General features: G+C 32.0%; 1 protein-coding gene across 1 annotated transcript in view; it reads right to left on the bottom strand.

Moving 5' to 3' along the window:
* Positions 1-6,218: 6,218 nt before the first annotated feature.
* The window catches only part of LOC143922850 (contactin-3-like), a 51,559-nt gene continuing 33,814 nt past the window's right edge, over positions 6,219-23,963 (bottom strand). The window contains exons 3-14 of the mRNA XM_077446205.1: positions 21,034-21,147; positions 15,686-15,892; positions 15,456-15,607; positions 14,482-14,626; positions 14,266-14,396; positions 13,145-13,304; positions 12,916-13,067; positions 9,912-10,134; positions 8,620-8,841; positions 8,313-8,546; positions 6,513-6,709; positions 6,219-6,440 (exon numbers count right to left, since the gene is read on the bottom strand). Coding sequence (XP_077302331.1) covers positions 6,219-6,440; positions 6,513-6,709; positions 8,313-8,546; positions 8,620-8,841; positions 9,912-10,134; positions 12,916-13,067; positions 13,145-13,304; positions 14,266-14,396; positions 14,482-14,626; positions 15,456-15,607; positions 15,686-15,892; positions 21,034-21,147 — 2,159 coding nt within the window. The remainder of the gene's footprint in view (positions 6,441-6,512; positions 6,710-8,312; positions 8,547-8,619; positions 8,842-9,911; positions 10,135-12,915; positions 13,068-13,144; positions 13,305-14,265; positions 14,397-14,481; positions 14,627-15,455; positions 15,608-15,685; positions 15,893-21,033; positions 21,148-23,963) is intronic.

Raw genomic sequence — 23,963 nt, 5'->3', positions numbered from 1 at the left:
GGTGAAATTTTTATACATGTAATAGAAATTATAAATCTTATAACCTAATATTTTTTGAATTTTGTTACCTGAACAGGAAGTAGTACTTTTACTCTAGATGTTTTTTTATGTTTTTCTCAGAAACCTTTTGGTTTATTGAACTGAAATTTCATATCTAGAAGTTTAAGCTTAATAAAAAGTTACGTATAAAATTTGGTAAGCATCCGTCAACTGGAAGTGGCAGTTTACTCTTGTTCGATTTTTCTTCCACTATATTTTTGGACCTCTTAAACGCGTGTGCTCTTCACAAAAAAAACAAGTATAATTCTTGTATTAATGTGATGAAAATGAAAAAAAAAATCACTAAATTTAATAAACCGGAAGTGGAATTTTTTCCTCTTAGAAAGGTAAAAAATGTTGTGACCACTATCATGTCCACACCCCTGTACGTATCAAGATGAAAATTTATATTTGTTTTCTTTATGTACTAAATTAGAGGTGATAAGGTTTTGGTCAAAATTGGTAAACCAGAAGTAGTTTTTTTTTTTTAAACAATACTTCATTATTTTATTTTGACGTTTAAAATTATTTTTATTTTCTTGATATTTAATGTGTATAATACTAATAGTGATTTTAAGTAATAAAAAATATTTGAACAAAATCCGACAACCGAAGTAGAAATTTTGTCTTGTGCACATTGATGTATAATACTCATTGTATGTACATAGATGGGCCCTGACGAGTGATTTTGGCCGGAGATCTTGTCTTCACTAACTGAGAGGTGCGGGGGGTTTAACTAGCGGGGAAGTTGGGTTTTTTCCCTACGACGCAGCGGTACCTACCTACCAACTAAGAGAAACTGTGCATGCGCCATGTATTTTGCATGCGCCAAAAGGGATACCAGTATAACACGTGAGGGCGGATCTAGTGTATTATACATCAATGCTTGTGCAAGTTTCCATACATTTGCGCTAAATTTGTATCGTGATAGTTATTAGTATTTCATAATGCTGCCGGTATGTGTGAATGTGTCTGTACGGTTCAATATGGAATTTCATTTTGTGACCTTCTTATATTCCTCAAATACATAGATAGAGTCATGGGTTGGTCACATCCGATTTTTTTTAAAATAATAATATAATATGCCAACACTAGAGTGAATGAATTTTGATAATAATAGTGAACTTTGTGTTGCTTTATTACGCGATTTGATATTTGAATATAATATTTTATTTAATGCTTGATGGATTGTGGTAAATTTTTCTTTTCACTTTGAGAAAATATATTTTACTGTTTTGAAAAATTCTTTTCATTTTGACTTACATACATACATATGTATGCATGTTAAAACATAGGAAAAGGAATTTCAGGTTATAATATTAAATATGCATATACATATATGTATGTATTTTGAATTAGATTATTATGCATATAACAAGCTATCGGATAACATTCAAAAGATGTTTATAGATAATTTCTTTATTCAAGAATCTTTAACGTATTTTCAATCGTAGTACATTCATATTAAAACAAAATCATTGAACAAACATAGGAGAATAACATTTATACTATAAAGTCTCTCAGATTCTCGACATTTACAATTAACATGACATTGATGATTGTAAAAATATTTAAGTCATTCATACTCAATTAATAAAGCAAATTTGAAAATAAAGACTGGGGAAATTTATTTCATTACAGCTTTCCATACATTTTATATTATATTATACAGTTTCTTAATCAATATTCATTTTGAATGAACGATGACTTATTTATCAAATAGAATAACTTGACAATCTTTTTTTTTTAATATATATATAAATTACTATTTTAACAATTTCTCTGTGGACTGTTTTACAAACTTGTATGGGCTACGTCGCACTTTATACAGTCTTCAATTCTGTGTAACACATTTATTTAAAGTCTCAACCAGGTTTTTAATGACTAATCTTGCATTATTATGTACATTAATGGGACATTCTTAATTGATCGACTTAATAAAAAAAAAAACAGTGAACAGTGAAACATTTATATTGTTTATATTCTGTTCTTTTCGACACAATAATAGAATATTACATACATATGGGCTGATAAAATCAGTATTTAAATAGACTATGTTTTACATATGGGGTGGTATTCTATAACAGGTATAATATATTTACATACATATGATGTCTGTGATTGGTAATTTTTTTGTTCGATGTTTTTCAACGAAAATGTCCTATTCATTTTACCAATCACTCAGTTATGCACCTATTCCATTCATTGATCCCTAAATATAATATAAATATATGTATGTATTAAATAATTCACTGGCAAAACTATTCAAATAAATTTATTTATATAATATATGTATTTAAGTTTTATATTAGCACACATTGTATCGATATATAAGTATATTCTTTTTTTTTTATTTATACAATATCGACTTACATATATTACATGTATGTATGTAGATTGACTGTCAAATTTCACATTTAAGAATTTCATACAAGTAAGCAATTTTATTAATAATTGAATGATTTTTTACAATAAATAAAAAAATATATCTCTGAAAGTTTATTATGTATTTGAAAAGCAAAATTTTTTGTTCGACGATTCAACAGCCAATCGTTAATATTTATTTTAAACAATATTCATCTAACATATATATATTTTCAGGGTGATTTAAAGATCGGAAATCTCCGTATGTGTAACGGTAAGTTTGGATGTCACATTAAGTGGTTGTATCTAACACAAAATTAAACATTATTTGGAACATAAATATTATTCTACGGGACTAGTTACATATATACATATAATGCAGATAAACATTATGGAATATTCCTTCAAATTAGTCCAAGAGAGTGTTTTTTTTTTTTTATTTTTTTATATACCTTTGGATAGTATCTGAAATCAGAACTTCTCCAAGTAGTATAATTAATATATTTATTTATAATTATATGTATGTATGTATGTCAACACTCGCCTAATTCAGACATCTCTGGTTTTTAGTAACCCATTCGTGTGGTTTTATTTGTATTCCCGTTTTAACTCTGACTCGCTTTCACTTTGAAGTATGAATACAGATCAATATGTATTACATTATATATTATACATTCCAATCGTTCAATTCTATAAATGAAAAATAAACGTTCTAGAATAGATATTATAGCAAGGGATGTTTCATGTATTCTTTTATACTTATTTAATTAATATAATACATGTATATAGGTATATATTTATAGATATAAATTTTATGCTATTCATGTGGTTCTTACAATTTCAAAAAACCCTGTTTTTCATATCTACAATATTCATTTATTCAAGATACATATACAATGTATGCGTCAATTGCCATAAAATTTATTAATTGGAAATAAAATATGATTATTAATTTGTTTAATGAAACAAAACAAGTGTTTTTGGTTACAAAATATATCGACAATTCAAATGAAATGTACATTTTGCTTATACCCATTGAAGCAAAGTACATTAGTATATATGTACATACATATAATACCAATGCATCAAGGGTGTTCATTGAATTATAATACAAAAATAAACTTTCAACACGTTCAACCCGGCGTGTACCACCCGGTGGCCACGCGGATAGTGCTATAGCAGACTATAATTTTACGGTTCCACTTCATTGAGCTATAAAATTCTAAAGATTTAGAACTCATTATATAAAGTGATTTAATGCCGTCACGCGTAATTGGGTGCCGATACGTGTGAAAGTGCCACCACATGGGCAAATGTATGAAATCATGCGCCGGGCTGAATGTGTTAAAAGACATTTTTTAACGAAAGATATACATATATAAGAGGCATCACAAGCAACCTTTTATAATAATTATATGTATGTACAAAGAGCTCATTGAAGATAAGAATATATGTAAATAATTTATGTAAATACCAATACGAATATAAAAAAATGCCTAATTTCCAGTTTCTATGTATTAAATGAACTTAAAAACGTAACATGAAATTGTATTAAAATTAAACGAATAAAGTTAATAAATTTTGGAATTTCTTAGTGAAATTCAACTGAAGTCCAGTATTTACAAAAAATATATATGTATATGTAAACAAACAAAAGGAGGTGGTATTATATTATGTGCTCTATATGCACGTTTCTACATACTATAGCGTGTGCTCTACCTGTATGTAAATTGTTAAAGTGCTATTTATAAATAGGTACATACATATAAGACATTGGACGGGCCGATTCTCTCCTCGGTTCGTTCCTATGATTTAAGTTGAGTGTGCATTATTCTTTTCTCGATTACTACTATAATGTTTCATTACACAATTTTCCATAGTATTTGATTGGTCATATTACGTTTTAGATCTTCAATTTAGAGAGCTTCTACATAATTCAGCATTGATAAGAGCGTGCTAATTAAGTTTGTTTTGTTACAAGCACTTGTAGAGCATATCCAATAGCAGAGTACACGCTATAGTATATGGTAAAATTTCAGTGAGAATACGTCAAAATGATATGTACCTTAGGGCCGGGCCGCACCGTGCAACTTTGTCGGCCGACTTGTTGCGCGACACGAAAAAATGTATGGAAATGTGTGCGACAAACAAGTTGACGAGTGTGGCATGTCCTATCTACCTGCATGCATTGGTCTGGTCGCAACCAAGTTGTTCGCGAGTTGAGCGGTGCGGCCCGGCCCTTAGGGATACGTATTCGTGAAATAACGAAATGTCGGTGTGTGGTCTGATTGTATGTACGTTTATATTGTATCGATAGTTAAAATATCAGATATGTTCTTTTCAATTTTTGGCAATATGATATGATCACAAAGGTGTGGCAGCCGTCAGCGGAAAGGCTTGTTGTTTGCATTCTTTGCCGTTGAGGGTCGCCGAGGAGTTTAACACAATTGACGCACTTCCTCGACCGATGCTAGTCAAAATTATGCACTCGGAACGAAGCGAAACGTTTAAGCGGTGTATATTTACAAAATATACATTATACATCATATAATAATATGAATTCAACGATTTCATAATAGAATTCCAAATATAATTTTTCCTCGTTTTAGTGATAAGCGAAAATATGGAACGTACAAAATATACAAAAATAGATGTTAATTATAAATTTACAATATATTTTATTTAATTTATCAAAAAGTAAATTTAACTAAATAAAAATTTGATCAATGAAAATTTGCTTATAAAATGCATTCAGATTAGTATAGTAAAATAATTATATGCAACGAAAGCACCAAAGTTCGTTCGCCTATAATAAAAATAAAGTATAGTATTAGTTTAGTTGGTTAAATATGAGATCAATTCAACTCAAACAAACCTCACACAATGAATCTTAATAACAACAGGACTAACCCATAGTCCTTGTAATGAAATTCAGCCAACAATATGCAACGTGAAGGTTTAACCCTATTATATTATATGTATATACGTAAATACGGAACACTTTAAAATATTACGTGGACATAAATGATTTTAATTATTATAACACATTTTGTAATCAACCTATTTTTTTGAAACATACATACATATATTGTTTAATCCAAAGCCATCATATGGACATGTAACATGTAATATGTATATCTTATATTATTTAATAGACAGGTTCTTGTTTTATTGGTGATACATATATGAAAATTCAATATATTTAAAGTTAAAGATGGAGGTTTGATATTGACATGGACATGCAGTATAGTTCAGTGGTTAGCACATGCTACTAACGACTGAGAGGTCTTGGGTTTAACCTCCGTTGGAATTCGATTGAAAAGAATCATATGAAGTATGATCAGATTTGGTTGTATATATATTATAAATAAGTTGATTATTTCCAATCGGAGTTTGGCAATTTATGTGATTCAATTGTTGAAACAGTTTTTCACAAACTAGCTACCTATTTACCCTCTATTTTATTAAAAATGTGTGTACTTAGCATAGGATTTTGCTTGACTTCATCTTTAACTTTAAATATGTAGTATAGTTTAAAATTATTCCATTATAATAAATATTCAACCAACAACATAAACGGAAAATGACACAAATAGACACCATTTTTTAACAGTATTTCAACTACACACTAAGAAATCTTGATGTTGAAGTCTTCTATTTATTCACAAATGTTATACTTTATTTATAGATATCACTTTCATACGGATATGATTTGATGATACATATATGTATATAGAATAATGAAATAAACTCTATATAAAATGAGTAATTCAAACACTCAGATATGTTAAGAGTACATTGATTTCAGAAATAGCTTAGACGCAACTCTCCTGTTGGTTGTTCAACATGAGCGGAGTGCGTACTGTGACTATCTCCCTCACGGGCTTTATCGGCATGGTGAAGTTCATATTTCTGGTCATAAAATCCATTCTTCCGTAGCTGGGTGACGATAGACCGGTGTTTATATTTTGCGGATCCAATAAGTAGTTCATTTGGGGTGTCATTGGGTAGTCATCGAACGGAAGCTCGTCCACCACCTATATAAACGAAGAATGTTTTATGTATTTGGATTGTTTTTGCATTTGTAAATTGATCTGCGAGATAGTTACGTTGTTGGTGCAGATTCGCTGGGTGTGTGGTAGTCGGGATCCGTGGGAAACGCTTGGTGAATGAGCCGCGTTGCACTGCATTCCAGGAGTGGTGGCCAATTGGGGCAGTGGCCACTCGTTCTCTGTCAGCTGCTCGCCGGTGGACCCTCCTAGCTGATAGTCTGATTCTGGAAAACCAGGTTCACGGTGAAATGTGCCTGTCCGAATAATAGGCACACGCGTCGTTTGATTCAGTCGCAGACAAAATCCATACACCAAAATTGACGGGGAAGTTGGTAAACGAAAATATAAAGAAAAAATATTTGTAAATAATTAGTACAAACTGAAAGGTTAAACAACATTAACAATAAGAAATAAAAAAAAAATTAAAGAAATTATATTCACGTGGATATGGCGCTTTATTTTCTAAATATGGACTTCTAAGCCAGAGAGTATAATTCAGTGACTTTATTATGATTTAAATTCTGGACATCTCAGTAATATGTATATTAAGGTATTTACATATTGGGATATTGCCAGTGGCGTAGCGTGAATTCCTGGTGTCCCCCCGCAAAATATTTTAAGGCGCCCCCCCCCCTTATATTCATATTATTTACTTACAGCAAAATAACGTTCCAAATTAATAATTTATACCTTTTTATGTACCTATGTATATATCGAAGTGCATTAATAGTTTAATCTGGACGAGCAACAAGCAGTGCACGATCTGTTTAAAGTAACTGATGGTGAATTTTCCTTAAAAACTTCCTACCTGTTAATAATGGTGACGGCGAAAAATTTATAAATTTACAAATTTTATTGGTTTTAATTATATAATTTTGTTTTATTGTTTACACATTGAAAAAAAATAAACAAGAATAAGAGAATTCTCAGCAAATAAGTTGAAGTGGCATTGACGTTCAAAAGATGGAAAAAGACGGTAGTCTTCTAGCCCTATTGGCAATTCAATTACACAATGAGGATGAATTCAAAGTATGCATAATAATTTATGTACATACCCATATAGTACATACACATATAGTAATATAGTACAAATAGGTTGAAAAATAAGGTAAGTTTTTAAAAAAGTTATTTTAAAAAAAATTACAGAATAAATTAAAGAATCAGTGAAAGAGGCACGCATCGTGGCGCCCCCAGATCTCGGCGCCCCCGCACATTGTGGGGTCTGCGGGCGCGATAGCTACGCCACTGGCTATTGCTGTAGTTAATTAATAATAATTAAATTTAGTCCAGACAGTAAAAATGATGGTGTGATTCGTATCTTTGTAATGTAAACAAATTAAACAGTAATATTGAATTAATTAATCATAAAGTTAAATGTATATTTTTCCTAAAGATAATATAAACGTGATTAAAATAAGTAAGTAAACTAAATAAAATTAATGTTTATAGAGATGATACATACATAAGAAAAATATGTACATATGTACGTATTTACATATGTTAGTATGTTTAATCACAATATTTAATAAAACGCCATATCTCAATCATAAATAAATATTGATTCATAAAAAACATCAAATACTTGGAATGGAATTTTTTCACAATTTATAAAAGGGCAATAAATAATTATTAAATGAAAATATAATAATAATAACTTTTTTATTCGAAGATAAAAGTATATATAATTATAAAATATAAAACAAGGAATGCATGCTAATAGGAGTAAGGCTTACACTTCAATGATATTCTGTCGTTGAATTATAAATAATGTAAAAGGCATATATGTATATGTTATTTATTACATTTTAAACAACAATACTATTTTTGTTTGCAGACATGAAGTATTTTTTTTTTTACCTTTGTTAAACCTGATGACGTCGGGATTCTTGTCTCCATATATGCTTTCAGTCTCACTGCTCAACGGTGGATCCCTTTTGTCCTTCATCGTTGGCTGCAAGGGCTCGTTCGACGAATGCGGCTTCACATGCAACTTCAGTATGATCATAGTGGCTATCGTTATGATCAAAATCGACACGGTGATACCCACAAATATGATGATCAGTGGCTTGATTTCTAGATTGTTCTCTTGCCCTGAAACGTTTAAGACTAACAATTAGTTTCAACAATGCTGCACTGCTGCTTTTTGATAATTTTATATCTGAACCTGTTTGCTTTTCGGCTTTCTTCAATGTGAAACCTTCAAGCATGGCTGATTCACTACGACCTCTAGTATTGGCGGCATAAATGGCCATGATTAGACTTCGGCCAGGTCGTAGTCCGTTGACGATGAAGTGCGACATCGGCGAAGACATATTCGCTTGCAGCGCTCCAGTCTTCTGATCGTACACTTCCAAAATAAAATTTTGGGCTTGTCCCCCATCAAAACCTGATGATTCAATAAACACACATATGATGGATACCTTCAGATATGTCATTTCATCAAGAGAAACATTCGGTTACTTCAATACTTATATTATACTATGGGTACGTAGAGTGATCACTCATTTCCTAACTATATGCTATTTAAAATATAGTAAGCAATGTCATTTAAAAATAATACATTCGCAATATGCAAACTTATAAATAGCACATACAACTTATATTCTTCTCAACCGGGTTGCTGGTTAAATTGATCTGTTTAATGTAAGCTGCGCTAAACTGGTTGAGTGATTGTGGAGCAACGGCCGTGGTTGATTTTATCAATTAATAAATATCAAGCACGGATGTTTTATATACCTTTATTTGTGTTATGATTGTGTGACTGGCCACAGTGACGCGTTAGAGTACTCTGTCACTGTGGCTAATATGTTAAAAATAAAATATGTAATATCGCTTTGCAAATAATGCATAAAATAAATCGTTTCAATACTAATCAAAGGATTTGAAGTAAGCAATTATCATTTTAAAATCAGTTTATTTTTAGTTATTTAATAATTTAAATGTATTATTTGAAATTATTTATAATGGTTTTATTATTTACTTTAATTTTCAATTATTTGAAGAGAAATAGTTTTGTTTAATTATGGTTTAAATAAATACAACACACGAGAATGTTAATATTGAATAAATAATAGTATGATCTATCACTTAATATCCAAGTGAGAAAAAATGAAGCCTTTAAGATATGAGAAAAATGTGTGTAACAAACAAAATTAAAAATCGCGCAAAATAAGACTTTAAAATCGCAATCATAAATAATGGTATGTACATAAGTAAAAACTATGGGCTACCACTTGGATATAACAAACATATGTATGTAGATCGTAAAGGCTTCAGCTAAATGATCAAAATACACATGACGTTTAACTTATTTAGATATTTACATACTCGCATATGTCATGTAATATATTCAGTATGAATATTTCTTCTGTTTGTGTTGTATTTCATCACTAATCTAAAATGAAAAACGCCGACTACTTCTTAAACGTATTAAAGTCGCATGTTTTATTAATTTACCTCCAATGCAGTCGATGTCCAATGACTCAGTTGTTTGATTCAGAAGCGTGCAATTGTATGGAGGGTCTGGTTTACCACCTGGTATTACGTGAAAGACACACGGATCCATCTGCTTTCCAGCAAGATTAGAAGCCCAGCACAACAGAGTGCCATAGTCCATCTCGTTCACCGGTGTATAGTTCAGCATGGATGTATATTGTCCGTTCCGTTCTTCCACATGCGGCTAAATACATCAATTTTCAGTTTTTTATAACAATATTGTGGTTTATTTTATAAATATAGAGCCGAGTGGAAATCATTAAGCAATAAGTATCTCGAAAATGAAGACTCAATTGAAAATCAAACACTACATAGTTAAGTACAAGCAAATTCATTTTTTTGTATCATTAATTCATCTTTTGGACATTGGGCGTCCGCAGTGCCGGTTTTAGGGGGGGGGGCTGCATCGGGCGGACAAATAATTTTAATAAAAATTTTTAAATCAGAATTGCCAAAGGCAACACTTAAATTGATTATTTGAAATTGAAACTTATCTCCGGTCTAATGTCACAAAATAATTTGTCAAAATTTTCTAGGGGCGCTTAGAAAAAATTGCCCGAGGGCGCCATAGGGTGTAAGGCTGGCACTGGGCGTAGGGATTGCAATACCGAAAATGGTAGTATCGGTATTTGACTGAAAATAAGCCTTTGGAAATACTGGTATTAAAAAAGAAATACTGATGGTATCGATTTTTTTTCAAATTTGTACATTTTATTTGTCGAAAACGATGGCTAAAACTATATAAACGACATACGCAATTATATCTTTGTTTGTAAAATTGTTTCAATTTTTACTGTTTTCCGATACATATCGTTAAATACAATATTCGACAACATTTTCGATATCGTGGCCCCCTTACAATTTGTCATCAAGTTCGCAAACTTATTCAATTTTAGTTGAAATAAGAAAATGTTTTAATTGATGGCACGACAAGGCCTAATTTTCTAATTAGTGTATGGAAAAAAATATATGATTTGTCTTTCAACAACAACTAATTCTCTAGCTGATGGTTGACTCTTCGTTTGCATCTTCAGTGAGCGATGACTGTGTATTTGATAAGCTTAAGAGGTCTGGACAGCAGCGCCTTGTCCATACAAACGTACTATACTTCTCCCTTCCTCAATTATGGCACTAGAGAAAATATTTTTTAATATGCTATGGATATCCACCATTGGGGTGCATCTATCGTTTTATTTTTTTGATTAATTATTTTTTATAGGAGCTAGGAGCCGCCAAACATCTATAAAATCGCCTTTTTTTTACACCCACGAAACGAGTCCAGCGTGCTTATTTAACGGTCGATTTTAAAAAAAATACGCCGATGGATGCACAAAAAGTATCTTTCTCATAGCGATGATGAAATTTTTTTAAAAATTGGTCCAGTTTTGGAGAAGAAAATAGGAGAATACGAAACCTCGATTTTGTCAATTTAAAATACGTTTTATCTGGTCGAAGCGCAACTGTTGCATTCACTCAATATATATTGATATATATTGTCGCATTCACTCAATATATACATACACTCAATATATATATCGAAGAAAAGAACGGTAACAAAATTAAGGTTTCGGGTGTACAGCCCTCTTAAGTCGGAATTGCAAAAAAAAAAAAAACTTAAAATCTCACATAAAAACACTAGTTTCTACGAAACGTTATAATCCTTTATGTATACTTGGGACGTACCTACTTTATAATGTTGTACCCGAATATCTTGTATTTGAATGTTTGGATTTGGCGTATTTTTCAAAAAACATGTTGAAACATGGAAGCGGTGCTAGGGTTATCGGAAGTAATGTTTTTTTTTATTAAAAATTAATTTGTTAAAAAATAATAATCGGATATTGAGGTATTTTTGAAATTCTTAACTGGGCAAACGCAGTGCCAGCCTTACACCCGATGGCGTCCTCGGAAAATTTTTTCTAAACACCCTTAGAAAGAACTTTCGCCCTTGGCGCTCTAATTTTAAATTTTAAAGCATCTTTGGCGCATCGTTCGGCGCCCTAACTTATTTGGCGCCCCCGGGCGCCGCCCGACCCAGCCCCCCCCCTAAAACCGGCACTGGGCAAACGTCAACACAATTTTATAGTACAGTATTAGTTTTTTGGGTATCTGTTCTGGTAAGCCGTGAAATAAGACAAGTACATTTTATCTAGACATTTTCTAATAGAACTTTTTTATAGAATAGATGGATTGAAATATTTAAAGACTTTAGTGAAATGATGTCTCTGTGAAAAATATTGGCAAATTGGTTGAATATTGTCTCCGTTTACCAGGAACTAATGCACCTGCTGATTGAATTTTCTTTGATGAACAATTAATGGTCCAGTGATAAAACGCTACTAAATTTTGAAACTTTAAAATGTTTGCTTATCACTAAATATACATAGTTTTAACCAGTCTTGTTTAGAATTTTATAAGAGCATTCGAGCAAATGAATTTTTTTTTTTGCAATTGTGCGTCCATGATTATGTTTCTTTTTAATAATATAAAACTATATGTATATGTAGAAATATTTTTATGAAAAAAAATTCCCGGTGTAATAAAATGTGTAAAAAATGGTCACCTTGGTATAATTAATCATTTTCTTAACACAATCTTTGAAATGGTTTGCTTCCAATAAGATGGAGCACAACTGAGTCGTTTGAGAAATGTTCCACCAATGTATCGACCTCAAATTGTCTAGTAGTTTCAAAAATCTCAAAAATCGTTCTGAGAAACTAGTAAATCCACTAAGTAAATCCTCAAATCTCTTCTATGTAAGTGAAATTATCTTTTTACAAGGCTTTCATCTAATAATTACATACGTTGTGCGATAGTACTATATTACATACGTTGTGCGATATAAAGTTTAGAAAATTTGGTTATGAATGTATATATATTCATCCTAAGTGTTCATTTTCAAGATGGCAATCATCGAATTGTTTCCATTGCATTATGTACATATGTATAATGAAAGCAAACGTACTTCTTGGAGTTCTCTGGTTTCAGCTGTGTTGTTGAAAGCCCATCTGAACGACTTTGGTGGTGGATAACTATCTACGGAGCAGTCTACCATAGTGCGTTCACCACGGGCCAACCCATACAGTCGTTTTTGATCGCTCCGACACAATGGTTTATCTAATTTGAAAAAAAAAAACAGTACAGTAATTGTTTTTAGTTAGTATTTCGATGGTTGGATTTATAAGAATACTTACACATAACTTTGAGATCTACATTGTTGCTCTGTCCGTCGCCTTCTACGTTGGAGGCCAAGCAACTGTAGTTGCCGGCTTGACCCTTGACGACGTTTTGCAGTGCCAAATGGCTTGAGCTCGTTATAATTCCATTCTTTTGATTGTGTTGAATTATTTCATTCTGAAATTGATACTTGTATTGTAGATTGTATCAAATTATTATATTAATATCATATTATTTGGTCATATAGCAAAGAAAACTTTAAATAGGTTACTAATACATGCCCGAAAGCTAGATTGGAATTTTGAATATTTATTTATTTTAAACAAATTCTTGTCAAAATATTTATCACATGGCTCAGATTAAAATTATATAGTGTATAGAACTCTATTTATATATGCAAACATAATTTTCAACAAGAATAACTATATACATATACATATATGTATATAAAAAAGAAATTCTTATGAAATCATATTATACATATGTATATATGTATATACAAACATATGTATATCCATTGGACCAAATATATTAGACGACAAAGTACAATATTTAAAACGGTTTATTTATTATAACCAGCAGAATAATAAACTAGTGGTTAGCATATAATGCTTTGAACAAAGTGGTAATGGGTTCAAATCCCACTGGTTTCTGCTGGCCAGACCTTGGATTTGTGACTCAATCTATCGTTTCTTATCAGAGTTTGCTAATTTATCTGATTTCGAATTTCGCTGAATTGTTTAAAATACTGCAAATTTACAAATTTGACAATAGATGTACATATATGTGAATATCAATTGATATATATATATATATATATATATATATACATATATATATATATATATATATATATATATATATATATATATATATATATATATATATATATATATTTATGTACTTTGTATAATACTAATAATTTGGTATCAAATGTACAATATATCCGGCTAGGAAGGCGCATTGGGATGACTTTTTAGGCCCTTTCTATTCATGGTCCCAAGTATCGCCTTCTACAAACGATAATAAGATGGCAAACGGTGGCTTAGGAGAAAGAAGCTCTTTTGGCTTCGGAACATCATGCCATGGATGGGAGAATTGTTTCGGCTTGCCGAGATGGTTCTAAAAATTTACTCACATTGTGTTTCCACAGGACTTTATAAGCAGCTGGATTTGAATTGACTTTACATTCAAAATATACATCATCGCCTTCTTCAATATCATCAGGATTCAGACTGCTTCCCAAATACAGCTTGAGCTTTGGCGAATCTAAATAATATAAATGTAAATATCAATTGCATAGTACTATCAAGAGACGTATCATATAGATTGCGTTTGAAAAGCTATTGCTTACAATTAACATCAATTTGTATGGATGTTTCCATTCGTTCTTCTTCAATATGAATGTTTCTAGCTCGACATGTGAGCATTTTTCCGTCATCGTCCCGCTTTGGAGTGAAGTAAACCGTCGATATGGTGAAGTTACCCCCATCCAAGTCCTGCGAAAAGGAAATTGACTTTATGGATGATTAGCATAGTGAATAATGAAATTATACAAAATTTGTACAATATATGTAATAGATCAAATCAAGCAGTGCATTTTGTAATCGTATTCAATTAATTTAAAATATAAACAAAACATAACAAGTTTACACATAAACAACGCCGCAACAGATTATCAATGCGCCCATACAATAAAATAGCAATTATAAAACGCGAAAATTTTTGCTGAATTTGGTCGTGTGCATCATATTATAATTATAATAACAATCCATACACACTGAATGCATTTTGCACAAGATGCGACCAAACTATTGTACTTTACTTAACGGTTCTACCTCACGGGCCGGAATGTGAAATTACCGAAAACGCAAATATCGGAAGGCAAAGATCGAAAATCGAAAGATCTTAAGTCGAATGATCAAACAAAAAGGGTAAATGGTAAACGGTACATACTCAGTTAATTTGCGCGAGCAGGATACAACTGGAACAAGAGGAACAGGCTTTTCCTCCCGTATTCTGCGCGCGCACATTAATACGAAAGGAAAAGCCTGTTCCTCTTGTTCCTGTTGAATCCTGCTCGCGCAAATTAAGTGAGTATGTACGTGTGAATGTACCGTTTACCATACACCTTTTTTTTGATATTTCGATTTTCGATCTTTGCCTTCCGATATTTGCGTTTTCGGTAATTTCACATTCCGGCCCGTCACGGAGACCGTTACTTAGCATATGATCATACCAGTATATGTTGATTATATAGAAAATGTAATAAAACTTTGATCACACGTTGCACGCATCGATCAGAGAAATGATGATGGTCAAGTTTACCTTTTGTGTGAAGTCGACCAGTTCCATGTCTCCGAGCCACCATTCGACCTTGGGTGGAGGGTCTGAGCCCATCACTTCGCAGTTCATCTCGTGCCGACGGCCGGCCGATAGTGGCATATTGTCTGATATTATGTTGAGTGATGTGGGACGAACTGAAAAAGTATTGTAAAATAGATTAAATATCGATATAATAAAATTTACAGCAAGAATTGTACTCGGCGAGTACTTACGATACATGTCTATGGTGACTGAACTGGATACCGGAGGGATCAGATTAGTGTTTGAGGCTTTGCAAACGTACGTGGCTCCGCGATTGTACCTTTGTAGATTCTGGATAATCAGTTGATTGGCTTTCACCATCGGATAAGCGCTAGACGTGTCCGAGGAGTCTAACAATATATCATCACGCCACCATTCTACAGTCGGTAGAGGTGTTCCTGCAAGATAGAATTTAATAAATTTTTATTATTATTGAAATTTATAATATGCTGATATGACAAGACATGCTACTTTTCTCAATCAAAACAGTTATAGTTTATGAGGTTGTGTGTTCGTTGAACCCATCCTATTTTGACCACATATCTGATTTAAATCCTCCTGTTAAGTTTGTTTGTCGAAAATAAATTAACTTTAAGCATTCAAAAATGCTGTTTCCTCAATGTGACAAGATCTTCAGATCGCTTAGTGGCTGATTAGCGATTTGGGGGTCATGTTCTCAAAAAATTATTTTAAACAACACAAACAATATTTGTTTGCAGGCCACAAAAATGCTGGGATTCTTACTACGAGTTCGTAAACCTTTCCAGAGTGCGTTTGTGTTAAAATTCTTTATGAATCTCTAGTACGTAGCATTCGAGAATTTTCTTCCATTTTTTTATTTATTTATTTAATAGTTTTGGACCATTGTGGCATTACAGGAAGAACCTAATGCGCCACAATGGCCTACATTTAAAAAATATATAAAAACATGATATAAAAACAAGTAAACTGTAAATAAAGGAAAAAAGCAAAAGCAGAAAACATGGTAAAATAAAATAAAAAAAAAAGTAACAAAAGGAAAATAATACATCATTCAGAGAGAAAAAAAAATATAACAAAAGTGTAAAAATTAAAAATAAAATCCATAAATCCCATTCTTTGTTTACACTGAACAAAATTAAAATAGTATATAAAAATATATAAAGGAGAAAGAAAAAGTAAAATAAAATAAAACAAAATATAAATAAAAATAAAATCACAGCGAGGCCCAGATGGAAGAGAGTAGATTAAGATTCCACTCATTCATCACATTCAAATTAAGAAAGTAATGATGAGCGCAGGTTACCGGATAAATATGTTAAAATAATATCCGATAATCTACGCTCCCCAAGGTGGAAAATATCACATTCAGGGACAGCAGCAACGATTTCATTGAGAAGTCGAATAGCTCTTGGAATAGGAGCCATTCGAAAAAGAACTGTGCGAGCAGCAGGTACAACCATCAAATGATGATGTCTACCACGCACATAATTATTAGGGACATAAAGTCCCAACTGTTCCAGCAACAACGGGCATGACGTATTACCACGCAAAATATGGAGTCCTACTCATATGACTCATTCATTGAAGATTGAGAGAATCCAAAAACGGTTTCTCAAATACCTTCATATGAAATTGTATGGTTATTATCCTTGGCTATATCCAGTGCCGGCCTTACACTCGATGACGCCCTCGGGCAATTTTTTCTAAACACCCTTAGATAGAACTTTCGCCTTTGGCGCTCTAATATAAAATTTTGAATGGTTTTTGGCGCTCTAATTTTAAATTTTAAAGCTTCTTTGGCGCATTGTTCGGCGCCCTCGGGCGCCGCCCGACCTAGCCCCCCCCCCCCAAAACCGACACTGGCTATATACTAGTGCTTTTCTATTAGGGGTGTTAGACTTCAGCTCATTGGAGTCACGTCGTGTTACGTTTATGAGAAAACACTTTTTTCAGCTATTAAATGGGTTATAACATAATCCTCAGGATCTTTAATTATTTATACACCTAGTAAGTTCAGGAACCTGAGGAATCGTGATTTGTTTTCTCCTCCTGTGGCTCGCACAAATATGTTGGCAACGTCTCCAATATCTAGAGCGATATATCTGCTGAACCGGGTTGCTGGTTAAATTGACCTCTTCGATGTAAACTGTGCTAAACTGGTTGAGTAGTTGTTGAGCAACGCCAGTGGTTGATTTTATCAATTATAAATGTCGTCGAACACGGATATTTTATATACCTTTATTTGTGTGAATGGCCATAGTGACGCGTTAGAGTACTCTCTAATGTCACTGTGGATAATATGTTAAAAACAAAAATCTTGAAAACATTTAATCTTTGTCTACAATTGACAATGAGCACATTGATTTAAAAATTCAATGTTTGTATGAAAAATATATATTCTTAAATATTAAATATGACCTGTTTAAATAAAATTTTCAAGCAAAGAAGATTAACAAGGGTTTGGTGACTATTTTAAACTTGTTGATTGCTATTGGGCACTATTAATAAAAGTAAAAGTCTAGTCCAAATTTAAAATGCGATGTGAGCATTTTATCACATGAAAGAATACATTTATAGACGGGTGAAGATAGATGTGTATTAATAAAAAAAATAGGCATATCTGTGTATACTATTATGGGTGTTTATTAGTATACACAGAATATGCCTATAAATACATAGGCGAGTACATACATAATATTAACCATGTAATTTAGAATGTTTATCAAATTTAAATATTTATATTTAGGGTTCGGTCGAAATACTTTATGGGCAAATCTTTCGCGGACACGAACGCCGCATCTTAAAATTTAATGACGAAGAAATACTTGGATATTTTCATTAAATGGGGTCTTTGAGGGGATTTTATGTAAATTTTTTGGGAATAGGAACGAGGCGAGTGGGCGGGCATTGGACGAACACGAAAGCCAAATTGTTCCGAATTAATTACAAGGTTTATTTTTTCCTCGTTTTCCCCCCCTTCCCTTCGCTACTTTTTTTATTGAATAAAGATTCCAATTATAGCGCATCGGGTTTCGCAGTAATCGATCGTATACGAATAATTAGAATATAAAACACACTGTCGGATCAAATTTTCATTTTCCCACATACTTTATACCTCGATCATCCGGGTTAATTGGGGATGAAGGTAGTCCGGATAATGAAAAATCCGGATAATTGAAAAAATTACAATTGACAGGGAAATACGTGTACATTCAGTATGAATAATTTTTATTTGTCTACCTTTACATGTATAATAACATGAAGATCAATATTATATTATTGTTTATTAAGAAATTCAATTGAAGATTTTTGCTTAAAGTTAGCTGTTCTTTTTGAAGCTGCCAGATCGCGAATACTTTTCATACAATAATGGACCAGATATTGGCTGTCCAGACGATCGTCTTTGAATGAACCACATAAAAATACACTTTTCGACTTCTTCATTTCCTGATGTTTTCATAACCTTACGCTCTGAGTTTTCGTGTGATCTTCTGACATAAAAGAATCAGTAAAGTAATAATTTTTTCACTTTGTTTTTTATATCCGAGACCGTTGACGTTCCAACACCATATTTATTAGACAAAAAACGTCTTAAGACACCGCTTTTTAAAGCATTGATTATATCTAATTTGTCTTTGAATGATAATACAACACGTTTTCTTTTCCATCTTGGTAATATTAAAAACACATATTTAAATCGCGATCAAATTTTCAAGAGACAAACGTCCTTTGAGTATTGAATTTGAAGACAACTGACTCATTTCTCCGTCTTATTTTCGAAATTTTACGTTATGCATTCCAAAGCAGCAAAATCGTAAAATTTGTGTTTGATTTTAACAATCCGGATAATCAAAAATCAGGATAATCGAGGTCCGCATAATTGAGGTATGTGTATTATGGGGATAATATGAAGATCCAACAATTTTATGTATTATTTTTATATGTACATATGTACATATGAACATATTTCATGGGTCTAGTTCTCCTAAATACATACATACATACATACAAACAGGTTTAATTGTCAGTCAACTCCCCGATAGCACGGTAAATCAATATTTTAAGAAAAAATAAATGAAATAAAAGTGTAGAATCAAGTTGTCTTAGATTTAAAAAAAATAGTATGCTTATGCACACCTACATATTTTTAGATCTCTTTTTCTTATGTTAAAATACTATTTTTTTTACATATTGATATATAATTTTCAGCATAGCTTAAAAATTTGAATAGAAGAAAATATTTTTGCGTTCGGGGGGGCTTAGGATCCAAATGAAAGGCCCAAGTCGCTTCACAGCATTTATTCAACGATTCAGGAGGTCCACACGGAACCGTCACTTACTCCAGAATATCTGATATACCGTAGACCTTCTTTTAAAGGACCAGTTGCACAGCAAAGCCTTTTCGATCGGTTAGTATCTCCATTGTCCACTGGCGTATCTATTGTTTACGTACGAACTCACCCAGATGTGTGGGAACTCCAGCGGGGTCTTACCGGGTCCCATTAGCCTAATTCGGAGTGTCTATTGTCTACGTACGAATGTCACAGTGAAATTGATATTGTCAGTGACTCAAGTGGTGAATACGAATGTAACAATAGAATTACAAATTCACTTCTCAATGTGAGTGAATTTGTAATGCGAACGCTAATGCAATGCACCATGCGACAGTGCACGTCGTATTACCAACCTACATATGATAAAATGCGATTTTTCAAGTCGTTTGCTTTATGAAATATATAATTATTTCGAGGATAATATGTGTAATAAGGTATGTTTTTTTTAAGTTTTATTTGATCGCATTTTCACAAAAAAAACTTATCTTAGCAGCCAATACCTCTTTATTTAATGGTCAGGTTTGGTTAGGTTAAGTTAGGGTTGGCCCTATTCATTTAAGATTAGGTTGTTAGGGTCGGTATTATTCAGTCTGACTGTCACACGTGAGAACTGAGACCGCATATTAAAGTAAAAACGTGTAAATAGATCGCATAATAAAGTGGCACCGATACATATTTACTTTAGTCATACAATTCTCCGCCGAGAGGATATAATTAATTGATGGAATAGCTCGAAGTATTATATTTATACACGATTCGGTAAAAATATGAAATATGATGATAGCTATCTACTATGCTAACGACGTGCATTTAAAATATGTTGAACTTCCGTGGGAATTGAATGGTAAATCGACGCAGAGGTACGAAAAAAGGAAACGGTGAAGTCAGGAATCCTCGAGAGTGCAAATAGTTAAATCAATTAGGGAGTTGAATGCGAGGAAAATTAAGAGCATGGTTTGAATCGGAATTGTAAAATACCCCATAGAACAAGTGAGATCGAGTTTATTAGCTTATTATTAGTAAGGGGCTACGGCGATAGGTGCAGAGTTGGTGGATTGAAAAATAAAACCGTTCAACCTCAATGCATATACATGTACATTCTATGTAAATATAATATTATTAAATTTAATATTTTATAGGTAGTGTACTACAGTAGTCTACGGGGATATTTACGCTGTAAAAACAATATAAAATATGAGTTTTATTGGTATTTTTGTTTTTACCTCCAGTAACTATGCACGTGAGTCGTAAATCTGTTCCTTCGGGATATGGTCCAGCCCGATCGAATTGCACCTCTCTGCCACGATCGTCGAATATTGATGGCTTTTGTGGTGGAACTGGAAGTAAATAAAGTATTTATTAAGTTCATGTTTCGCTTATAAAAGGGTCAATGTCAATATAAATACATATGTATTTATTATACCGGTTCTCGGAGGTTTTGATATTCCAATGACGAGGTGAGATCGAAAAATACGGTAATTTTTTTTACAAATTACATATTCTATCTAATATACATATAATTTCGAAAGAGACTTTGCATATAAGTAGCCTTGGTTGGTTGGTTCGTAGACAACACATTTGATTTATTTTTTTTTCGATTCATATGCGCCGATTCGATTTTTTTTTCAATTCAAAGGATTCTGGTATACGTACATATAATTTCGAAAGAGACTTATTATATATGTTTGTTTGTTCGTGATAGTCAATTTAATAAAAAAAAAAAACAAATGAGTATTCGAATAAAACTATTCAAATAAATTTAATAAAATGTTTATGTTTACAAATACCGAGCGAAGCCGGGTAAAACCACTAGTACATATATTAATATAACACTTTCGGATAGCTGTTAAATGATACTATGATTGTTTTTCAGAAAAAGACTGCCCACATGAGTATCGTTCACTCAAATATTGCTCACACGAGGTTCCCTTACAAAAAAATACTTACAAAAAATTAATAAAAAAAAATAGAATCAATTATATATAACTATATATATATTACTAGTTGTTTTACCCGGCTTCGCTCAATATTTTTAATATAAACAGCTTAAACATGGCGAATCTAATAGTAAATATTTCAATACACGGTCGCTTGTTTTTTGGTATTTTGATAAAGAAGGTTAGTAGTGAAAAGATGTAATCATCAGTTTTGACATTTATTCCTAATATAATGAAGTATTTCAAGCACGTTTTCCTGTTTGATATGTGATGTTTCTTATATTTATTTTTGCTTTCAGAGACAAAAAAAGAGAAAACGAGGCTAAAAATATTGTGAATTTCATGTACATTTCGAAGAATAAAATATTAAACTTGCATTATAAATATAAAGTGTATATGTGGCAAAACTAACATTAAAATTCAAATTTCATAAATCAGCTGAATTTTTATAATAAAAAAAAAAAAAAAATGCAATATTTAAAAAAAATTTGAATTTTGATTAAAGTTAATATTCATGTCATCACAGTGACGTCATATAAATCCTTTTCAATGTATGTACATACATATATGTATGTGATAATATTTCATTAGGCGATAAAATGTTTTCACCCTGTTTGTTATAAAAATTTGACCGAGTTTAATTAATTGGATTTTCAAAATATAAAATGAAAAAAAAAACTTTAATATTGTTTTACCATATATTTTTAGGAAAATGTTCATGGTTTATTTTAATGTAAAAATAAAACACCATCTATAAAGAAATATAGCCAGTTTTAAACATTTTAATTTAGTAAATCGTAAAGAAATCCATTATTTTTTATTACAATATATTTTTCGATAAGTTTTTATTACACAACATTATAACACATTGTTTCTTTCCTATATTTTTAAACGAGCTAAATTTGTATAATTTGATATGCAAATACATATGTACAAGTTTTTTTTTTTTTTGACGAAGTCTCGTCGTGTAAAAACACTCCAACACATATACCGACAGAAACATCATTTAGCCAGCGGTAAATGGACTATTTCGCACATGGCGATCTCGCACACTTCACTAAAATCTCCATCACGGAATATCCGGTACTCGAAAATATCACACGTACGAGAATTGAATGCCAGATATTCCGTATTTGCGATGTTTAAAAGTATCTAAAAAAACACGTACCACGTACCACTGTGTCTTTTTGCTCTTATCATTGTACTAGAAACTAAGAAAATCCTTGAAATCATCCGTAAAATGAAAAGTTAGACGTTAGACGTATTTTGTTAAAATCCGATTAAGTGCATTAACCCTTTGAGTGCTGACGTATTTTCTGTTAAAAACCCGCCACGCTGAAAACTTCGCTAACAAATCCAACTAGAATTATTTAGAAATCCAATAGAAAGCAGGTGTTAAAATTGTAGCTAATCCAAACAAACCCTAGATAACTACCACCGAGAATTTCGAGTTTTGTAAAGGTGTGTTTAGACTCTCTAATATATCTTGCAACAATATAAAATAAACAAAAGAAGTCCATTAATGAATGTTTTTTTCCAAAACTGGTTCGAAAAATTTAATGCTCCATTTTTCCAAAAATGTAATGCTCGCAATCTAAATGCCAAGCCACAATCTAAAATACTCAGCAGTTAGAGATTTCCACCGAGAAATTCTGCTATGGTTATAAATTCAGAAATTGCAGTGTAAACCAGTCTTTATAAATATTGACGCGGACTACACGACCCATGTTCAATGCATTTTTTTTTCAATACTACCTGGAAAGGCTTAGCGGGTAGTATTCTTGTTTATTTTTTACATACTCATAAAACAACGTCCATCGGCGTATTTCAGGTTCATGGGATTGTTGGAAAAACACTGATCGGCGTTGGTCAGCATTCAAAGGGTTAAAATAAAAAAAGAAAGAGTTCAAAACAATTTTCTTAGATGCCTTTATATGAAGAAATATAAACATTACCCCTATTTATTTCCCACTGCCTTTTTACAGAGTATGCTAGGCTTTGACTCGCTATCTTCGAGAAGAATTATTGCCATTTCCAAATATTTATTTGGAGTATTAAAGGGAAGAATCGACAACCCTTCGATTTTATTGGAATTTAAATTTTCGGCGCCTGAATGCGGTAGAGCTTTGCGTCATCATTTACTTTTCCAACCCATTCCTGCGAAAACGTCTGCTTTCAATAACTCGTCTCTTGTAAAGGCTATCCGGTTCCTTAAT

The sequence above is a fragment of the Arctopsyche grandis genome, chromosome 2 (genome assembly GCF_051622035.1).
Source record: "Arctopsyche grandis isolate Sample6627 chromosome 2, ASM5162203v2, whole genome shotgun sequence".
NCBI lineage: Eukaryota > Metazoa > Arthropoda > Insecta > Trichoptera > Hydropsychidae > Arctopsyche > Arctopsyche grandis.
This window is presented reverse-complemented; position numbering and strand designations above follow the sequence as displayed.